Source organism: Felis catus, chromosome B1 (assembly GCF_018350175.1).
Source record: "Felis catus isolate Fca126 chromosome B1, F.catus_Fca126_mat1.0, whole genome shotgun sequence".
In the NCBI taxonomy this organism is placed as follows: Eukaryota; Metazoa; Chordata; class Mammalia; order Carnivora; family Felidae; genus Felis; species Felis catus.
The window spans coordinates 101850558-101873975 of NC_058371.1; the positions used below are offsets into that span (position 1 = coordinate 101850558).

Consider the following 23418-nt stretch of genomic DNA (forward strand, 5'->3'; position numbering starts at 1 on the left):
CTAGATAGTACAACTAGAAATATCACTGCTTTAGGATACTGTAAAAAGACACACTGTTTTTTTTTTTTAACTTATAGGTTAGGAAAAGGGAACTATAAGAAGACAATTTTTTTAACTTTTGCTTACCATATTCTTATTAATTATTCATTAGTTACATTGCTTTGAGGACTAGGAATAAAGCTTAGCAATGCAGACCCATGAATGAGGGCTACAGACACAGGTAATAGAAGTCAATGTACAAAGGTCCAGTTTTCTCTCCTCTAAATTTTTTTGTGGCATGATCACATCCTGCCTTGAACTATGTAGAACAATTTCATATAGAGGACAACACAAAACCATTATGGGACATAAATGGCCAGTGCAATTTTTAAACCTATGCAGTCATAAATTTTAGGGAGTTTAAAGTAAATAAGGATTGATACAGTCCTAGATTTTGTCAATATGCTTTTGTAGTGACTCTTATGTTGTCCACAATCTCCAGGATCTCTTAAGCTTTACTGATCCAAGAGAGAACATTGACAATTACATCTGTGACCAAGTACCTTATACCCAATATGATTCTCCCACACACATTTGGCTACTTTCCACCTGCACCATAGTTCATAATGGTCAATACGTAGATGAAACCCTCTGTCTTCCTTTAAACTATTATTAACACAGCAAAAACTGACTTAACACATTACACGGAACCATAGAACTTGAAGAAATAACTTACGCTGTAGAAGGCTGTCTGATGAGATCTGAGATCTGCTTAGACAGTTGGTGGGAACTTCGAACCATCATGCTATGTAAGGTGGCAGGGTGCTGGGGAATGTTGATGCTGATAGCCCCTACTTTGAACACAGCAGCATTGTTAGTCTTCAAACCTCTCTGGGCACTGTAGAGGGCTTGTGACTTGGCAATACTACACTTCACCACAGTTCTATTAATAAAGAAAGAAGACCATTAAAATACAGCCCAATAAAGAGAAATGTTGAAAAAGTATTTTAAAAGCAAGACAATACTTTTAAATCATTCAATGAACTAAATGACTTAAGATTTTTCATACACTTAAATAGTATATTGAGGAAATGTTTTCTAAAAACACTGAAATACATTTATTTTATATTGTTTGCACTGAATATTATATATCTTTAACAGCATTTACTGACGAAAATATGTATGTGTTCAAAGGTAAAAGAATGAATACTGACATATTACATGTTTACAACATACAAAATCCCATTTTTATTTTTCCTCCATTCAGAACTCCTCTCTTTGCCCCTATTTTAGGGATATGTACAACCACTAAGGAAGCATAGATGCTGAATATATAATAAAATACTATACTTCTTAGAATCTAATCAAAGGAATTCATCCATTATCTAATATGTTGAAAAAAATTAATAGGAAGGAAGAAACTTAACTTGCATTTTCCATTTTTCAAATTTTCAATAAGTGGCAAAGAAATGATAGAATTCCAATTCATAATAAGTAACTACTACTTAGTTAAAAATTAATAAGCCTTACTGATACAGACATAAAGCAGAGATATTATCTTTCTTGATTTCTGGTTCTCCCTTCCAATGCCTACAACAGTGCCTTCAACATGGTATGCACTCACTGAATTTTGTAAAATGAAGGGGCAGAAAGAAGTACAGCACAGGAATGTCTCCTAACATTATAGCTGTGGAATTCCACAGATAACACGTGTTAAGTCATGTATGTAGAAGCCATTATGAAGCAGTTTGATGTACACAATGGAAAGGTTCATGAACTGCACCATTAAAGGCCCAGTTAGTAAAATTATAGCTTTATATATAATTATATTTATAATATAAATATTATCTTTCACGTGGGCAAAGGATTCTTGACAATAATTTAATAATTATTAAGTTATTTTTGATATTAAGTAATTAATTTAATTATAACCAATTATAAATAAATAATACATTAAATTATGAAATTATTGAATAACTTAATAATTTTTAATTTAGCGAAACAACACATAAAACAAATTTCATATTAACCACAGTTTGGTTCACATTCATTTATCTCTACTTAGGCTGTAGAGGATAAACTGAGAATTTATTTATAGTCTCAAGGATCTAACAAATCAATTAATCACATTTAACTTCTATTAAAATAAACCTCGAGAAGTATAACAATGGCTCTATCAGAGGTGTTGATTATTTACAGACAGTGAAATCCAAGTATTACATAAAATTCAAGAATGATTACTGGAGAACTATATTGCTTTCTTCTACAAAGGCAACTATTTCTCAGATACTCTCACTGACTAGAAAAAAAAAGTTATCTATAAAATTGGTCTAGCCAGCATGAGAGTAAACTCTGGGAAACTGACTAGTTACTGAATGGAATATTTTCTTAAATATTATAATAAATAAAGCTACTTTTATCATCAATGAGATTTTATTTTAAATTTAATTTCAACATAAGCCAGAACACTGAGATGGTGCTAAAATGCAAATGGCTTTCTACTGGTGAACAGCAACCATCTACTGAATTAAACTAAACATACAAAAAAATGTGTCTTCTTATCATGATAGTAAAATTCTACACCTATCTTACTTTCAATTATATAAGTACATATAACCACATATAAGCACATTTAGAACACTGGAATTTCACTTGTGCAGCAAAAGTAAGAGTGGAAACTTAATGGAGCTGAATGCTCTCCTATTGTGGATCCTACTATGATATTTCCAGTGAAAGTTCTGATGTTAAGGACTTCAGGTGTTCTGTGTTGTTCAATGCCAGAGGGCCCCGTTCACAATGTAGTCTATGTAAATGATGCCCCCCATTTACAGTGTGAGTGGTATTCTTCTAAGCTGGACAACATGATAGGCCTATCCTGATCAAACTGAGCCAAAAAACTGTAGAGGATGTCTGATTAACTCCAGTCAAACTGCATATTAAAGACATAAGGAGACCCAGAATGAAGACCTGAAATGAGCTGTCTATTCATAATTTTAATTCTTAAAGAGGGTTGTCACTTAAGCTAGGTCATATAATATATATAAAATTTTTAAACAAGAAAGAAGTGGTCAAAATCTCTCTAAAGAGAAGACTATAAAAACTTGTAGCACGCGAGGCATGCCTCATATACATAAAAAATTCATGGCAAGTGACCAAGGAATCTTGTTAAAGAATTCATTGGAAAAAAAAAAAAAAAAAGAATTAATTGACAATGGCAGTCTACCTTTACAAGGTTCTGACAGATCCACTGTGACAGCTACAACGACCACAGTGCCAAATGAGGCAAGGGCTTTTTTCCTCATCTTCCATTATTTCCTGAGTCCAGGCTATTGGGTCTTAAATGCAGGCCCCATCCTTGTCTTTCCAACAGGCTGAGTGAATAATTTGAGGATTTACTTTGGGGCTTCATTATCTCTACTCTATCTCCACCCCTATGTAAGACTCATGTAATAATTACTTAAAGCACCCAGGGGGCACCTGGCTGGCTCAGTCGGTAAAGTATCTGACTTCGGTTCAGGTCACAAACTCACTTTCTAGAGTTTGAGCCCCGCTTCGTGCTCTGTGCTGACAGCTCAGAGCCTGGAGCCTGCTTCGGATTCTGCGTCTCCCTCTCTCTCTCTCTCTGTCCCTCCCCTGCTCACACTCTGTCTGTATCTCTCTCAAAAATAAAGATAAATAAATAAATAAATAAATTAATTAATTAATTAAAAACACCAACTAGATATCAGATATACATGGGTCAAATCAAGCCACTCAAAATACAAAAGTACATATACTGAAAACCATACATAAAATCTGTCAACAGAGTAGCAAATTCTCTTCACCTTAAAAGCAAAATTATAAAGTTGAGATGTGTAGATGTTTTCATACATTAATGTTTTAATAATTATTTTTGCAATTAGTGAAAACTCTTTTGCAAGTGAAATTTTTTAGTTTCTATTATCACATCAAACCTTAAAGATTTATGATAATATAAATTTTAACAATGAGGCATCTTAAAAAAGCACAATCAACACATAACTACAGTGTTAAAATCTTTCGCCAACAAAATAATGTGTGAATTACCAAAAGGTAGCTCTTACCTCTTTGTGTTTGTTCCTTGAATGTCAGTAAGCTTTAATCTATAAAAGGATCTACATTAAAGCTACAAAATAAAAACTAACTACATACATTCACAGCCATGCAGATAATCTAAGTATTTCTTTTAAACTATTCAATACTATGTTAATCAGAAAGCCCATGGGGGAGAAAAAATAATAGGACATACAGAAACTCTTGTTTGGCTGTGCTTGTAGGAGATGTAGGAAAATCCTCCAGTCTACAGATGAAGATTCAAGAGAAAGCAGGAAAACAAAAAGGAAGCAAATAAACATTCATACATAAATTAGTTACAGTATGACCAATCATCTGGACTTTACTTATTTCCCACATTAAAATTTTTCCCTCACAGAAACTTTTCAACTTTTTAAGTTTCATTTCCCTTTAATTGAAATCAGAAATGAACAGCAAAGAATAAATCAAGAAAGTCTTAAAACTACTATAGTTTGGCAGTGAACAGTAACTTTTATTTTTCAAAAAAAAAAAAAAAAGTTGAGGCATCTTGCCTTTTTTTTCCTAAAGGCAAGAAATATAGCTATATAATAATTCTTTTAAAAATCTCTTTTATAAATACTATGTACTAGTAAAAATACTAAATACTTTTGTAAGTCTAGAGGCTATTTGAAGCCCTTAAGAGATAACAGAGATAAAAGGTTCAGGAAGCTAGAGTAAATAAAACACCTGAGACAACTGAAGAAATTTGTTTTATTTGCTGCACTGGTTAAAGTAAACCATGGTACTTTAAATTTAGAGCCAGCAAAGGAATCCTGGAACTGAAGGTCTGTAATGACATTTAGCAGCAGCACAGGTTCAGACAACTCTTCTTACGGACTGTAGGATTTTAAGCATTTTAGGCAAACACTTTTATCTCTCTGAATCTCAATTTATTGTTCTGTAAAGTGGGATAAAACCACCCGAGTTCACAGGACTGTGGCTAGGATTAAATAAAATAATCTATGTGAGGCTCCTGGTTCACAGTAGCTACTTGTTAAGATTGCAATTACTACATCATAAGACGCCTTCTCCCACACTGAATGATCAGAAAAGATCTTGTCTGTCATAACTACTGGAATTTCCTGGTCTTTCTAGGCTGCTTAGGAAATGCAATCTGGACCACTTAGGCAGCTATAATATAGAAATATACTCTTTGGTTCTTGATTTACAGATCCAAACTACTCCAGCAAGCCTTGTACATCCATTTCAAGGAAATGTTCTCCAAGACCGTTATCACATTACCCGTGTGTAAAATATGAATAGAACTGTAACTCATCAATATATGATTAATATTTAATTTTCATAAAGCTGAACAAAATCCTCTACTTAGTATTTAGCATGACAGATTTACTATAAGATGATAGAACATTAAGTAGTTATAATATTTAGAAAGAACAAATTCTCAAAATCTGACTTAAATTATCAAAGCATATTTTGTTGTTACAGCATAAAGCTGCTCCACTGAGAAGTTAAGAATTAAGGTATACTCCCAAGTGTATGAACAAAGTCAACACTTAAATATACTGATAATAGATTAATGATCTGAATATACTGTACATAAAGGTAATCATTATCAGAAGAATTCTGAACAGACCCAAAAGCAGAACTTATAAAGAAAAAGGTTAAGAGCAAAGAATCAAAAGAAAAGTGATATGGTATGGTATACCCACTATAAAAAGTTTACCTATATTATTACAAGAGTCTCATAGGCTTTCTAGTGTTAAATTCTTTAAGTGAAAAAATGGCAAGACACAGTTTTGAAACCCAGCACGAATTTGAGTGATAATTACTTAACATAAAATCAAGAGACAGTTTATATTCTTTGACTAAAATTTTGTTTTAACTATTTGAATCATGTGAGTTTTTGCAGGTTGTATGTCTAACTGAAATTTGTGTTGTAATCATTTTTTCTGTTAGACATTCTTACAACGTACGAGGAGTCAGTTTTTTGGAGGGGTGGGGGTGAGGAGTAGCACACCAATTGTAAAATGGGAAAAAAGTATTTTTTTGAAAACATTTCATGCAGTGATATCCTTAATGACAAAATCACAGTATCTGGGAACATAATGTATATAAATCTCAAAACTCAGCAGGTATGGAATTCATCCAGTGAATTTTAAGTTTCCTATACTATAAAACTAAACAAGTTTAAGAAAAGAATGAAAAAATGACACACTTACTGTATATTTGGTGTAATCCCTTCAAGCAGCACAATATTAACCCCACCAATATGAGCAGTGGCACATGTCTCAGTCATCTTTTGATGTAAAACATCTTAAATGTAAGAAAAAAGAATTATATGATTTCTGGAAATAATTGTACTTTGTATTAAAATTGCATTTTATTCATAATATGCTCAATGATGAAAGATAATTTAAAAGTTTTATATGTAATAAAATTTAAATTACTTCAGAACTACTTTTAAAAACCTTTTAGTGAAGGTTTTTATTTTTTTCCTTTGAGAGCAAGAGAGCGTGAGCAGGGGAGGGGCAGAGGGAGAGGGACAGAGATGATCGTAAACAGCCTCCATGCCCAGTGTGGAGCAAGACATGGGGCTCAGTCTCATGACCATGAGATAATAATCTAGGCCGAAATGTTTAACTGACTGAGCCACCCAGGCACCTCAAAGTTTTTATTTCTATGTACTCATACATGCATATTATATGTCAAAACTAGAAATAATGCTAAATACACAGTTCAATATGCCATTCGTGTATTAAAGAGCCTAATGGCTATTTATTTATTTATTTATTTATAGATTTATTTTTTAAGCAGGCTCCAAGCCCAATGTGGGGCTTGAACTCACAATCCTGGGATCAAGAGTTGGATGCTCTATGGACTAAGCCAGCCAGGCACCCCTAGCCTTATGACATTTTAAGTCTCAGAAGTAATACTTAGTGCAGAAAACTTGGAAAATTAAAAAAGAATAGGAACAGAAACTATATAAACTGGCACTCTTGATCCATATAAATGGGAAAGTTCATTTTCTGAAAAAAAAAAAAGAAAGAAAAAAAAAAGAAAGAAAAGAAAAAAAAGAAAAGTTGCCAACTAGAAATTTCGGAGACATGGCATTGGCTTTTTTCAGAAGAGCAGGACTACAGTGTTAGGACATCGTCATACCTTTCATTTTTTCCTTAAGTGTAAAGCTGCCATGAATCCTCTTCAGCTCTGATTCCATTGTTAGCCCACCAATGTCTGCCTCCAGGTGTGTGCGGTTCACCATGCCAATCCCAAACACGATTAGAGTAACATGCTGAGGTTCAGAAGTTACCAAGCTACGTTTCCTCTGTGTCTTAGTCAAACTGTTATTGTCTTGTTCATTCTCAAACACAACTTTACATGTTGGCTCTGTAGGGCTCCGAACTCCTTTATAAATAAACAAAAACATACAGATTTAGCTATGAAAACTGTGACGTGGAAGGACACTCCAAACATCATCTTACCTTTCTTCACATGCCAAACCAGCCCTCTTCTTCACCAAAATGATTTTTTAACGTTTTCAACAATTTCCGATCATCACATTGAAAATAAATAATAGAGTCAGATATTGGAAAGTAGGTATATCTGAATCTTTAAGACCATATTGTATCAGGGTAGAAAGGACGGGAAATGGGAAGGCAAATTATCTGACTGCCATTACTATTTTTTTTCCATGGGTGATTGCCAGGTCTTTGGCATTTCAATGATCTACTTATAACATTGAGAAAGCACCTATCTGTTTAAGTATTATTGCTACTCTAAAAAGAAATTTTTTTAATATTAAAATATTCATTACCTGCTGGTCCAAATGTTTCTGAAGATTTTTCCAATATTCCTGTTGGATCAGAGATAAGTGAATAGAAGTTAAGTAATTTATACATATTCTGCCAGCACTCAGCTGAAGGCTCACTTTGTTCTGACACTGTGATTGAATCGGAGTCATCCATATGAATAGTCATATGGTCCACCACATCTTTTGAACCTTTCCTGGACACTTTTGAAGTTCTTCTTTCAGATCTTCCTAACGAATTTTTGTTTCGAGATTCCTTTTTGTTATTTTCATTGTTGGTCCGTTTGTTCTTTGCATTGTTTACTCTATTGCCACCATTCAGACTTCCTCTAGAACTGCGGCTGAAGTCAGATGAGCGAAAATCCCGATGTTTTCTGGTTTTGAAGGTGGGTGTTGGGGAAGCTGATCCAGCTGTGTATCTGCTAAGTTTAATGTCAGTCTGAGTCGCTTTGATGTCATCTATCATGGTACTAAATTGATGAATAAGACGAACCAAAGCCATATCTACATGCTGGCTTATTGACTGACAAGAAATTGTAAAGTTGCAGTGAAAGGTATTATAATAACGCTTGTTGAGATCATGAAAAGAAAGAGCACTGGTAGAGTTCTGAGGGGTGCAAACAGACTTTTCCATTACAACAGCACTGATGCTAAAGGTTTCCAACATTAATGCTGGTTTGAACTCAAGTGGAGGAAGATTCACATGACCTTGCCTAAAAATGGAGAAAAAAAAGAAAAAAATGGCAAGGTTTTATTTCCTTTTTTCCAGAGCTGCACAATCTTTATTAGTTTATTAGCAAAAAATCTCCAAGGTAAAACACGTTATAAGCCATTTAGATAATTTTAAGCAAGAGCTCAAGTTATTATTCACTAGGCCAATTTTTTATAAGTTGGAAAATTCGTCTTCTCCCTTGATCTTATTCCACAACTGACTAGTTAAAATCAAATTTATGTTAATTATTTCAGTGAAGTAATAAAACATTTTTTCTTACCAATGTGATAATGCACCCCAATGGTATTGGAATTTAAAGTTAATTATAGGTCGATTAGGGTACCTCCCTTAGCCAACCTCTTCCCACCTCTGTTAAATATATTGTTTACATATTTAATCTCATTTCATTTAATTTTTTTTAATCTTTATTTATTTTTGAGAGAGAGAGAGAGAGAGTCAGAGCATGAGCAGGGGAGGGGCAGAGAGAGAGGGAGACACAGAATCAGAAGCAGGCTCTAGACTCTGAGCTGTCTAGCACAGAGCCCGACGCAGGGCTCAAACCCACAGACCGTGAGATCATGATCTGAGCTGAAGTCAGACACTTAACCGACTGAGCCACCCAGGTGTCCCTCCCCACTAATCTTAATAATCATTAAGGTCACTTTGTGGTGCTTCAGCTTGCACAGTCATTGTTATGGTACCACTCTACTGTGAAAAGCAAGGACTGTCCTATATTTAATAGAAAAGACAATGCAATTTCCATATTCCTGTGTCAGTAGAAAATCCTCAGATATCTAGACCTGAAACAAAACATAAGCAAGCTATATTTTTCTATTAATAAATTTCCATAGGGGTACCTGGGTGGCTCAGTTGGTTAAGCGTCCAACTTCAGCTCAGGTCATAATCTAGCAGTTTGTGAGTTCGAGCCCTGCATCGGGCTCAGTGCTGACAGCTTAGAGCCTGGAGCCTGCTTCAGATTCTGTGTCTCCGTCTCTCTCTGCCCTTCCCCCACTCACGCTTTCTCTCTCTCTCTCTCAAAAATAAACATTAAAAAAAAATCTAAAAAAAAATTTCATAAAAATGTTTAAACTGATTTTGTCAAATTATTTAAAATTTTAAATAGAATATTTCATACGGAAAACATTTTTCATTTAGTCATATGTTGGATACATGGGCATTTTGCTTTTTTTAGTGCATTTTACTTTTAATTTACCACCCTGCAAAAACACAAATTGGATCAAACCAAGAATGCTGCAAAACTTGTCACAAATGCCATGTATGTCCATATTCTATGATTCCTATATCCATTAGCAAGACCTACTCAAAGTAAAATTCCAAGTTCACAAAAGATTAGTCAAATCTTATTAGTGAGCATAATATTTCCTATTCAAGCAGTAAAGAAATTGAAGAACTATCTCTGATAATATAAAGAATGAAAGTAAAAGGTAGTTCTTAACTTTCACCATGCTACATTCAGCATTCTTATGTATTTGTTTCCGATGGCTATACTTTAAATATAACTTCTACTCTGTATCTAATAGAAAATACTAAAAGTCTATGCAAAGTTAGTAATAATTGTAAGTAAGATATATAAAATTACAATGTATAAGACCATAAAAATCAACTACTGCAATAGTAAACACATCCTGAGTATATATACAGCAAATGTACTTTGGCTAACCCACATACATGTGCTAACATGGTACAAAACTACGCCTAAAAATAGGCCTCCTCATCTATAAAGTCAACAGGTTATTAAAATAAGTCTGTTTTTGACAAGTGGAAATTACCTTCTCATTAAGATATTAAAAATAGTTTCTCATTAGCATAGAGGAAAATGAAATTTAAAAAAAAGGTATTATAACCTATATACAAAATTTTACACAAAAAGATCAATAACACAAGACACCTTCTTGCTCTTTTGCCTTTTCTCTCTTTGGCTGTGTCTGAATCCACAATATCTGCTCTAAGGCAGTCCAAAGTCCCTGAAAATGAAAGGTGTTCTCCAAAGTACATTCGGTAGCAGAGTGGCATTGCATCCTGTGACTGAATCCCTGTATGACTCAGAAGAGGTTTAAAAACAACCTGGAAGACATAACACATTCATTAATTAGCTTAATTTATAATCCATCATTTACTGTGGCTTTTTTCTTATCCTATCTGAATACATATATTATTACCACAGTGTGAAGCAAAAAAAGGCAGGGGGTGGGGGTGGGGGGGACTTGTACAAAAAATGTTAAGCTCTAATTTTACTTAAAACTTAACAGTATTTTTGAGCACCTCTTGTGTGCCACTCATTTTCAAGTTAATCACAAGGAAGAAGATTCCTCCAACCTGCCTGAGTGTCTGAAAGTACAAGGAAAATAAAATTGTGAACTAGTTTGTTTTTTTTTTTTTAATTTTTTCTAATGTTTATTTATTTTTGAGACAGAGAGAGACAGAGCATGAACAGGGGAGGGGCAGAGAGAGAGGGAGACACAGAATCTGAAACAGGCTCCAGGCTCTGAGCTGTCAGCACAGAGCCCGACGCGGGGCTCGAACTCACGGACCGTGAGATCATGACCTGAGCCGAAGTCGGACGCTTAACCGACCAAGCCACCCAGGCGCCCCTGAACTAGTTTAAATCATTCTACTTCCTGTTTTTAAAAAAGGCATGTATACTGTGTTTCCATAAAAACGTGGTATTAGAATAGCTTATCAACATCTTATGTTAATATAAAAATGTTTCATATGTTATATTATGAATATCTGACCTATTTTTAAATGGTATCACTTGGTTATAACAGTCATTTAATATTTATTTCCTGACAAAAAACTTCCTTTATATTTTAAGTACTACACATGCTTATAGAAATACATCACTCTGATTAAATGTCTTGTTAACTGATGTTGTAGTCATGAAGAGCTAACTCAAACAGAAGCAACTAATTTGTTTAGTAGTTGGTTACTATAATCAATTTACTTATTCTCTGTTGCATGGTTCCTTTCCCTCCTTCCACATCTAAAATATAGGTGCTATCTATGGGGCGCCTGGGTGGCTCAGTTGGTTAAGCATCTGACTTCAGCTCATGGGTTCAAGCCCCATGAGTCCCTGAAAATGGGACTCAGTTCATGGGTTCAAGCCCCACATCGGGCTGACTGCTGACAGCTCAGAGCCTGGAGCTGGCTTCAGATTGTGACTCCCTTTCTTTCTGCCCCTCCCCCACCTCCGTTCACGTGTGCTCTCTCTCTCTCAAAAATAAACATTAATTTTTTTTTTTAAGTAAAATAAAATATAGGTGCTACCCAGTGCTTTCCATGGCCCTCCCCTAACCCTTTCAACTGTACACTCTCCTTTAGTGATCTTTTCCTGAAAGTTAAATATTATCATTAAAATGGACAAGTGCAATTTATGTATTAAGACTCAAGTCTACATGTTCAATTACCTCTAGGACATCTCATTTGTTTGTGCTTGGGAAGAAAGGCTACTCTTCTAAGGACTATAGAACTAGAACAGAGAATTCAAACAGTTCTACTGTAGATTGGAACTTTGGGGATAAATTTCTTCTCCCTTTTATACTTGCTTGGGATATTCTTTCTTGCCTTTACTCTTGGATTTGCTCGCTCATTCTAATGGAAAAACTCTACCCTCTTCAAGGTTCAAACCACCCTCTTTCCTAATCTTTGTCATTTATTTATGGCTCCATACCTATCAGAAACTTTGATTCCAGAAACTTTGATTATTTTCTCCTGTTTCTTTTCAATCCCAATTTATAATCCTGAATGACTTCTTTGACCATGAAGATAACCAACACTTCAGTCCAAAGTTATAGGACTTCCTTTTCCCCTATAATCTTGCTTAATTTCATTTCACCAACTTCCTAGATTGTTTATTATATCTTATCACCACATTTTTCTTGCTATATCTGCTTTGGATCAATCATCTTCTACTCCTATAGCTGGGCTGCTAGGAACAATGAGAGGAGATGATATAATTGCATTCATTGCTACCCTAACACTAACCTAAACTCTTAACCAGGCCCTCAGCACTATCTGACAATCTTTTTAGGGTGTCTGTTTGGTAAGCTCTCTTCCATATTCACTCCAACGTTTACACATATCTAAATTACCTTACAGAGTTTTTTACCATATTATTTAATATTCATGTTTCTAGTAGATTTTAGAGTCTTTAAAACAATATAGTTATCTCTAAAAATATGTATTGAATACTAATAAATACAATTAATGTATTCTATAGGCCAAAACAACAAAATTATTTCTTTTCCCACTCTCCATTAAAAAAGAAAATGAAGACCCTAAAAACTACTTTAATGTACTGGAGAAGTAAATCTCAGGAAAATTTTAAAGTGCCTGACACATTTCTTAACATAAATTACCTTCTACTGTAAGAGAAAATTGAAGCTACCAATTTGCAAACTTACCTGTATAGCTGTGAACTGTCCTTATTGCCTTCTCAGTTTCTCAGAGGAAATTCTCAGAGGAAAAAAGTATTTTTTTATGTCTAAAACATCTCTCTCTATAAATGACTGTAAATTCCAACACTCCTCATCCCTCTCTGAATCTTGCTCTATCAGTTTACCCTTCTTTTTTCTTCTTCTGATCAGGACCTTCCTAATTCCTCCTAAGTATCTAACTATGCTTGAGTCTCTCTCATCCTGAAAAAATAACACCTCTTAATAGCCACGGTTCCACTCATCTACTTGCCTTGTGATCATTCAAACCAAAATAGTCAAAGGATTTTGCTGTCCACTCCTACCTTTAATCAATTAAATAAAGACCTCCAGAATATTTTACCATCACTTTATCAAAGTCACAACCATCTATGTTAAAAGCCTCATTTACCACTGCATGAACTATTTCAACAACTCATTTTTTTCACCTATAGTTCTCTACTTCAATCCATTAACACATTGCTACCATATAATATTTCTTCTACATGTACAGTTCTAGTCACTTTATTCCTTGCTTTAAAATCTTCAGTGCCTCCCAAGTGCTCACTCAATAAAGTCTTAACATAGCACTTAATATAGCCTTCTATATGACATGGTTAAATTTAGCTTTCTAGTCATATGTTTTGGTCAATTTGTATCTCCAAATAACAAAGATGTTACTGTATGAGACTAATAACTATATACCACTCTTCTGTTTAATGAACATCTACAAGTGCTAAATTTGCACTTATAATTAACCCATGTACTTTTAAAAGGTTCCTCCTTTTTTTGCATGAAGGCTTTAGGCAGAGAAGCACAGAAAAAAAGATATGCCCTAGAATTTCCAAGGTGCACATGACTTGGTGGTTCCAGCTGCTAAGTACCACCTAATGAGGGATTACTATAATTATGGAAAAAGAGACCGGCTCACCTGTGCATCAGCAAGCTGCACAGCAGGAAACCCTTGGTTGGCTTCTTCTACACCTGCCACATCATCCTGACTAGTGCTATGCTGAGAATGCGTTCCATCCAAAGTATTCTGGTCGCTAGATAAGACAGTGTTGAAATCTGAAGCTGAGGGTATCGTAGGAAGATTGGGTGCAACACCTAACGGAGTAAATGTTCAAAAATAAAACTTAAGTTGTGAGGAAATAAAAACAACTTAAAGGGCACAGCAAAGTAAACTTATGAAGTCTGTATTATAGTAGTATTACCAGACCATCTTAATTGAATGAGAAAAAAAAAAAAAGCACTTTTAGGTTATTTTAGAGGCATGATTTACTAATAAAAATGAAATTAAACTATAATTTCAGAAAATATTAGTCTTCCTCATACATGAAGTCTGTATTAGAACCAGTCAGTCCAAAGTACAGAATTTTATGGCTAGAATATCTTTGAAAAGCATTTGATATTCCCTCAGCTTTGCACTGAGGAGCAGTCATAGATAGCAGTAGGATAAAAGCAATGGATGTCACAGAGTCCCACATATAAATTTCTTCCCAACTATGCTTTCCTGAGGCAAAAGAAAAATAAAATGACACTATTTCTTTTCCTATGTACTCCCTTTACCCTTTAGCTCCCCAGGCAAAAGACCCACGCATGATAAAGAGGAAATGTTCTTTTCTGGTTTTCTTAAAATTTAAACTGCACAGTAGTGAGACTAGTTTTAGAAAAGTACTGAGAGCTGGTGGAAGCATCATCCTTCTCTCTCCTTCAACCAAGAGCCAATGCTAAGAACTGGAATGTAGTCATAATTAGAATCAGTTCCAGGTTCAAAAGTACGCCACACACCAGCAAAAAAAAAACAAAAACAAAAAAAACCCCCAAAAACTAAATAGTCATGTTTCAACCACATTTCATAATTTCCTATTTTCTATCTGAACAGAATTTGTTAGCAATGCAAATTGCTGTTACATGGATTAACTTCAGCTGCCCTCAGTAACTAGGACCAAAGCCTATTTCACAGTCTTTAAAAAAAAATTTTTTACAAGAAAATAATACATGCATCTAATAAATTTGGGAAAACAACCCCAAAAAAGAAAAAAAGTAGAAAACGAAAGGTGGCACCTCTTCTGTTTCTGGAGATAGCCACCAATATTTCTTTGTGAATTCCCTGCCAGTCTTCTTCCTATTTACACACACCCTTTTAAAATTAACAAACTGCCAGGGTGTCTGGGTGGCTCACTTAAGCATCTGACTTTTGATCTTGGTTCAGGTCATGATCTCATGGTTGACAGCATGGAGCCTGCTTGGGATTCTCTCTCTCTGCCTCTCTTCCTGCCCCCCCTTCCCCAACTCATGCACATGCACATATGCTCTCTCTCTCTCTCTCTCACTCTCAGAATAAATAAAATTTAAAAATAAATAAATAAAAATAAAATAAAATAAAATAAATTGCCCTCGTTTCCTCCTCAAGGGCAAGAATCTTATTTTAATTCCTCTTAGTACTCGTTTAGATTTTAATTAAATATTTTAATTAAATACTTAATTACTAAAAAGAGTAAAAGAATGCTAGTTATTATTTCTCTGAGGAACGTGGAAAAACTAAAAATATTTTTTCTGTATTGTAGGTACATTATGCCATATACTTTGCATGTTTTCATTTACCGCCTTTTGGTATTTAGAAAATTAAACCAGCCACATTAACTGGACATTTTAAACTCTTTAAATTATATACAATCTCACATTTGACATATTTGTCTTTCCACAAGAACACCAAGTGACTGCTTACTATTCTCTCAACTTGATATTAACAAAGATATTTCATAAATGGGAAAATTTAAACTAAACACTATTAAACATTTCAGATTTTTTGACTATTCCCTGAAAAACAGGATTTTGTTAAAATGTATGTATGCATCTTAGACAGTTAAGCAAAATAACACGTAGCTTAATACCTGTTGGAAGGCTGTTATGTGCAGACTTTGTAACAGGAGATTCCTGCACCACACTTCCACGATTACCAACAGCATTTGACATCCAATTATAGAAACTCACAGAAGATGGCTCAGATAGCAAGGGATGTTCGGATAACATATCAGTGGCCATTGTATTTCCTGAAAAAAAAGTTTTATTGTTTATTATGTATGTATTACTTACATACTAAGGAAGCATAAAATATGATTTATGTAATTAATTTTTAAAAGTCAGGTTAAATTGTCTTTTGAAGATGTTTTCAAACTCACTGCATGATGTTGGTATTTAGATATTAAGGCATTAATAAATAACTTATTTTTAATATAACAAGAAGAAATGCACCGCTAGCTGGTTTTGACACCATCCCATACCATGACTAGGTTGACAGTAATGTCAAATGCTGCAATTTAGAAATACAAATTAAAGGCATGAAGACACCAAAAGTTACAAAGAGAAGAGTTTCCCAAAATATTTTTTCAAAGATTTCTATGTGTAATACATAGATAGATTAGTTATGCAACCAAAGTATAAATCAAAATAAACTTAAGTCCTGTTTGTTTTTAATTCTTGCATAGAAGTAAACTTATAATTGTCTAAACTAAGGATGTACCTGTTCTTGTTAAGGAGCTGCTTTTTACAGCTGCACTACTTCTTTGAGGGGTCCCTTCCAGGAGGTTGTGCAGGCTTGGGAAGCTTCCAGTCAGGTAGCTGAGTAGGCTCTCCTTCCTTGGACTCTCCTTAACTGGCATCCCAGCACGTCCAACATGTACCGGAGAATCTGTGGCAGTGTCTCCACTGGTATAGCTCAAAGAATGATATGGGTGAATGCCCTGCAAAAGGAACAACACAGGGCTCTTTCTTTCTTATGTATATAACAATGACTGCTAATAACTGCAACTACTACTACTGTTGCTATTACTGCTAGTTACTATTCACGTTAATACCAACACAGATTGTGCCTACTAGGACTACGGTGAATCTCAAGTGTATGTAAAAATGTTTTAAAACGTTATAGTACAATGCAAAGAACAGCCTTTATTATCACTCACTTATTTTAACAATGAATTATTAACTCCCTTTGAAATCTGAAGCATGTGTCTTGTGGCAAGATTTCTATCCCGAAATTCTTAATACTGTAGTACTTTTCTTGGTACCCTGATAATGAAAATCTGTGAGAGATTCTCTGTAGAGTTCTAATATGTCAAAAACAATTTTCAGAAATTCTCTGAGGAAAATAAAAAGTTACAGAATTGCCCATCTCTATTTGCCCTGTCACATCTAAGATTAGAATTTCAGATCAGTATAAAATAGTACAAGAAAAGCCTATAAAAGAAGAGATCTGAAACAAAGCACTGCAATTCAATTCTCTGGAGGATTTTTATGATCTATAAACAAAGGAACGTTTGTGGAGAAAGGAAAAATCATCAACCAAAAAAAAACCTGAAACGACTAAGGAGTTGAGAGTTTAAAAGTATCCTCCTTCTAACTATGCTGTAGAAATAGAGTAAGCCTAATAGTCCAAACTTAACAAATGTATACCAATCATTGAATTGTTTAATTAAAAGAGCAATATGTACACAGAATGAAGACTTTAAAAGCACAAAAAGATTATTCAATAAAAAGTATCCCCTCACTCCAGTCTACTATATCCCTTCCCCAAAAGGTACTATTTCTTATCCTTCTTTAAATAATTTATGACTATACAAGCACATACACATATTTATCCTTTTTTTTTTTAACACACAGATACATATTATCCCATATTTTGTGTTTACTTTAATCCAGCACTCTGGTGACCATTCCATATCCACTTAGAGATCTCCTTTATCTTTTAAACACAATTTTTTAAGTCTTCATAGTCTACATCTGTATCAGGGTACACTAGTTTATTAGTCCTCTAATGATTAGTTATTTATGTTTCTTCTATTATTTTCCTGTCATAAACAGTGTTGTAAAAACATTATTGGATGTGTGTCTTTGAATAATTAGAACATCCATTTCTTTAGAATGAATTCCTGGACATGAACATACTGGGTAAGAGAAGATCGCATTTTAAGTTTTGATACAAATTGTCATATTATTCTTCCAAGAGGTTGTGCCAGTTTACACTCCCACCAGTAGTGTAGGAGAGTGTCTGTTTTCTCATCTTCACCAACAATATACACTATTCAAATGTTTTAATGTTTTCAGTCTGACAGGTGGAAATGGAAATCTCATTTTAATTTACATTAACTGTAAGAGGGTACATATTCACATATGTATATATATTTCTATGTGAACTGCCCATATACCATTTTTCCATTTGGTTTTGCTCTTTTTTCCTAATGATTAGAAAAAGATCTTTATATATATGAGGAAATTAGTCCTTTGTCATATGTCTATTTTGTTTATGATACGTTATTTTTTTCTGTGTAGAAACTTTATATTTTAATATAAGCAAAATTATCACCTTTTACCTGATGGGTTCTGGGTATTAATATAAGTCTATACCCAGATTTTCAAAGAAAGTTAATATATTAACTGTTGTTTTCGTTGCTCAGAAAAGGAAACTAACAAAAAATACATAACCCATGACAACAACAAATAACTTACATTCTTACTATGTGCCAGGTATTATTCTAAGCATTTTCCATATATTACAGCTATTTCTTACATTGACTTTCTGGAAAAAGTTATTACTGTAATCTCCATCAGACAGATAAGGAAACAGATACACAGTACAGGTTACTTGTTCAGTCACAAAGCAACTGAGTGTCAGAGGCAGAATTGAAACCAAGGCTGTCTGGCTCCCAAGGTGGTCCAGCTCAACAGTGTAAATAAATTCATAAAATAGCCTAACTCTAACTGTATATTAAATTACTAATCATGTTAATTTCACCATAAGAATATTTATTATTATTGAATTATTAATTACTGAATATAGAAATACTATTTGAAGATTTAAATTTAAATACCTAGTATTTGAATTTGAGATATCAAAAATTTAGATCTTCTCTGGAAGACTACTCTAACTAAAAATAGTAATAATAAAGTACCTTTATTTTTAATGCAGAGTCACTATGAGTATGAGTCTTAGAAAGTTTCCTCATTATTTCAGCTCCAGTTACAGGTCCAGAACTACCAGGTGGAGGCCGGTTGGCTGTTCCTTCTAGCAGCATTGTGTGTTCACTGACTGTGGCTGAAATAGTTCAAAAGAATACGTAGGCTATAGGTTATTAGACATTTTCTTGAAACAGCAACACCAGTGTTCCTAGTGGTGTAACTACACTCAACTTTACATACGCCTTGAGTAAATAAATTAATTCAATTTCCTTGAAATTAATTGTGGAATAAACTATAATATTAATTCACATTTTTCTTTTACTCTCCCAACCCCAATCTTCTCATTTATCTTAAAAAAGGAACAAATAACTTCTATTCAGTGCCTCCACAGGTCACCCAAATGGTATAGAGATAAAAAAACAATTCAACTAAGCTGCAAATACATAATTTTCAGATGAACCTAGGCATTTGAAGATAACTAATTAGAAGAGATGTTTATTATAGTATTCTTCCAATTTTCAGGTAGACTTGAAATCCAGCCTACTATTCAGAGCATAGTCACTGTTAAGTATAAAGTTTTTTTAAAAACAACAACAACAACAAAAAACCTGGGTAAAGATTTTTTTCCAAATTTTTATTTAAATTTTAGTTAGTTAACATACAGTGTACTATTGGTTTCAGGAGCGTAATTTAGTGATTCATCACTTACATATAACATCCAGTGCTCATCGTAAAAAGTACCCTCCTTAATGCCCATCACCCATTTAGCCCATTCTCCCCACCCATTTCACTCCATTCACCCTCAGTTTGTTCACTATAGTTAAGAGTCTCTTAGGGTTTACTTCCCTCTTTATTTTTTCTTCCTCTATGTTCATCTGCTTTGTTTCTTAAATTCCACATATGAGTGAAATCATATGGTATTTGTCTTTCTCTGACTGGCTTATTTTGCTTAGCATAATAAACTCTACTTCCATACATGTTGTTGTAAATGGCAAGATTTCATTCTTCATGATGGTTGAGTAAAATTCCATTGTATATATATACCACATCTTTATCCATTCATCAGCTGATGGACATTTGGACTCTTTCAATAGTTTGGCTATTGTTGATAATGCTGCTATAAACATCAGGGCACATGTACCCCTTCGAATCTGTACTGCTATTGCTTGGGTTGTAGGGTAGTTCTGTTTTTAACTTTTTGAGGAACCTCCATACTGTCTTCCACAGTGGTTGCACCAGTTTGCATTCCCACCAATAGTGCAAGAGGGTTTCCCTTTCTCCACATCCTCACCAACATCTGTTGTTTCTTCTGTTGTTAATTTTAGCCATTCTAACAGGTGAGAAGTGGAATGTCATCATGGTTTTGATTTGTATTTCCCTGATGATGAGTGATGCTGAGCATCTTTTCATGTGTCTGTTAGCCATCTGGATGTCTTCTTTGAAAAAATGTTTATTATCTGTTTTTTTCAGTGTGAAGTTTGATCAGTTCTGTATAGATTTTGGACACTAACCTTTTATCAGATATGTTATTTGCAAATGTCTTCTCCCATTCTATAAGCTACCTTTTCATTTTGGTGATTGTTTCCTTTGTTGTGTAAAAGCTTTTCATTTTGCTGAGATCCCAATAGTTCATTTTTGCTTTTGTTTCCCTTGTCTCTAGTGACCTCTCTAGTAAGAAGTTGCTCCAGCCAACGTCAAAAAGATTGCTGCCTGTTCTCTTCTCTAGGATTTTGATGGTTTCCTGTCTCACCTTTAGGTCTTTCATGCATTTTGAATTTATTTTTGTGTATGGTGTAAGAAAGCGGTCCAGGTTCATTCTTCTGCATGTTGCTGTCCAGGTTTCCTAACACCATTTGTTAAAGAGACTGTCTTTTCCCCATTGGATATTCTTTCCTGCTTTGTTGAAGATTAGTTGACCATATAGTTGTGGGTCCCTTTCTTGGTTTTCTATTCTGTTCCATTGATCTAAGTGTCTGCTTTTGTGCCAGTACCATACTGTCTTGATGATTATAGCTTTTTAATATAGCTTTAAGTCTGGAATTGTGATGCTTCCAGCTCTCCTTTTCTTTTTCAGGATTGCTTTGGCTGTTCAGGGTCTTTTGTGTTTCCATACAAATTTTAGGATTATTTATTCTAGTATTTTATTCTAGATGCTGGTGGTATTTTGATAGGGATTGCATTAAATGCACAGTTTGCTTTGGGTAGTATTGCCATTTTAACAATACTTATTCTTCCAATTCATGAGCATGGGATGCTTTTTCATTTCTTTGTGTCCTCTTCAATTTCTTTCATATGTGTTCTACAGTTCTCAGAGTACAGATCTCTTGACTCTTTAGTTAGGTTTATTCATAGATATCGTATGGTTTCTGGAGCAACTTTGGAGACTGATCCCTTGATTTCTTTTTCTGCTGTGTTATTATTGGTGTATAGAAATGCAACTGATTTCTGTACATAAATTTTGTGTCCTGAACTTTGCTGAATTCATGTGTTCTAGCAATTTTTTTGGTGGAGTCTTTCAGATTTTCTACATAGCATATCATGTTATCTGCAAATAGTGAAAGTTTGACTTCTTCATGGCTGATTTGGACGCTTTTTATTTCCTTTGGTTGTCTGATTGCTGAGGCTAAGATTTCCAGTACTATGTTAAATAGTAATGGTGAGAGTGGACACCTGTTTTGTTCCTGACCTTAGAGGAAAAGCTCTCAGTTTTCCTCATTAAGGATGGTATTAGTTGTGGGTCTTTGTATATGCCCTTTATGATGTTGAAGTATGTTCCATCTATACCTACTTTATTGAGGGTTTTTATCAGGAACAGATGCTATATTTTGTCAAATGCTTTTTCTGAATCCATTGAAAGGGTCATGGTTCTTACCCTTTCTTTTATTAATGTGGTGTATCACATTGATTGATTTGCAAATATTGAACCACCCCTGCAGCCCAGGATTAAATCCCACTTGATAATGGTAAATAATTCCTTTAAGGTACTGCTGGATTTGATTTGCTAGTATCTTGTTGAGAATTTTTGCATCTGGGTTCATTAGGGATATTGACCTGTAATTCTCCTTTTTAGTGGGATCCTTGTCTGGTTTTGGATCAAGGTAATGCTTGGCCTGGCAGAATGAGTTTGGAAGTTTTCCTTCCATTCATATTTTCTGGAATAGTTTGAGAAGACTAGGTATTAAATCTTGTTTAAATGTCTGGTAGAATTTGAAAAGCCATCTGGCCCTGTACTTTTGTTTGTTGGGAGATTTTTGATATATCAATGTTCTGAAAGCTCTAATTTTAAGGCTACTGTCCTTTTCCATGGTACTTGTAATATTTTTTTCAAAATATTATATGATAATTCAGTATAATTGAAAATGACATGTCTTGATAACAAAAGAAAACCTCTGAAAAAGCATTAAAGTGTGCACATATAATTTTGAAAAGCATATCTATTGTCTGTGTTCTGGCACAGTCATTATGCTGATAAAATTACAGGCTGAAAGCATGACTCTAAACATTACATAAATACATAATCAACCAGGCACCAGGTACAATTCAAAGGCTTCTTTAAAAGACTATGTCATAGACAAGACAATGAACAAATACAAATGTGAATTTTAAAAGAAAGTTAATGTGCTTCACGCAAAACATTCTAGCTATGCAAAGATGTCTGTTATTGTACTGGATAGATTAGGAGAAGTCTATTGTATTTTATGAAATTAAATATAAAACTCAAAAGTCAGTATAAAGATTCCAATATTATCATCATTTATTTGGACTAATACAAACCATACTTATGTAATTAAGCCATGACAATTTCAAATTTTGGCACACAAATGATTAAAATTATCACATATACTATGTTACCAAGGTGTAATATCTAACTAAAATATTTACAGATTACCTGCATCAAATTCAAATTCTGCTCCATCAGCACTGGTGTCACTTTGAAGACCACCTCCATTGTCCAGCCCAAGTCCATCTTCATGTTCGTGATCCACAGCTGATTGAGGTTTGAGGGGCTGAGCTGGTCGATGTAAGCTAACTCCTTTAAAGGCTGGTGTCACCACAATAAACTTCATCCACTGCCTTGCCAGTGCAACTAAACCTTTCTTTAAAGTTACCAACGCAGGAAGTCCATCACTCTGTAACAATAATGATTTAATAGTAAGTTACTATTTAAGTGCTTTGCATACATTTATTCATTTAAACCCCATAACTCCCATTTAGAGATGAAGAAGCTAGAATTTGTGTGTTATAATTTGTTCAAGGTTACAAAAGAGATCATTTCAAGCTGACTATAGAACTCACTCTCTAAATACAACATTGCATCTTTCTGTCATAACACATTACCAGGTGAATAAGAAGCTAAACATGAGGCGCAAAGTTGGGATTCTCCTTAAGAACCATTCAGTCCACTGTACCTTTTTTACTCAATTGAGGAAATCAAATGTATTCTGAGCTACCTGGAATATTCATTAAACAAACAG

The 23418-nt window shown here is 34.2% G+C and overlaps 1 protein-coding gene across 10 annotated transcripts in view; it reads right to left on the reverse strand.

Annotated features, from left to right (window-relative positions):
• Positions 1-23418, reverse strand: part of KIAA1109 (transmembrane protein KIAA1109 homolog) — a 211542-nt gene that overhangs the window by 68977 nt on the left and 119147 nt on the right. For 9 of the 10 annotated variants that reach the window (XM_045055906.1, XM_045055911.1, XM_045055905.1 and 6 more), the window contains 11 exons: positions 22833-23073; positions 18937-19079; positions 16512-16731; positions 15883-16041; positions 13917-14092; positions 10462-10637; positions 7847-8553; positions 7192-7437; positions 6252-6345; positions 4247-4297; positions 716-922 (listed from right to left, as the gene is read on the reverse strand). In XM_045055906.1, coding sequence (XP_044911841.1) covers positions 716-922; positions 4247-4297; positions 6252-6345; positions 7192-7437; positions 7847-8553; positions 10462-10637; positions 13917-14092; positions 15883-16041; positions 16512-16731; positions 18937-19079; positions 22833-23073 — 2420 coding nt within the window. The remainder of the gene's footprint in view (positions 1-715; positions 923-4246; positions 4298-6251; positions 6346-7191; positions 7438-7846; positions 8554-10461; positions 10638-13916; positions 14093-15882; positions 16042-16511; positions 16732-18936; positions 19080-22832; positions 23074-23418) is intronic. The other variant, XM_045055907.1, reaches the window with a different exon arrangement.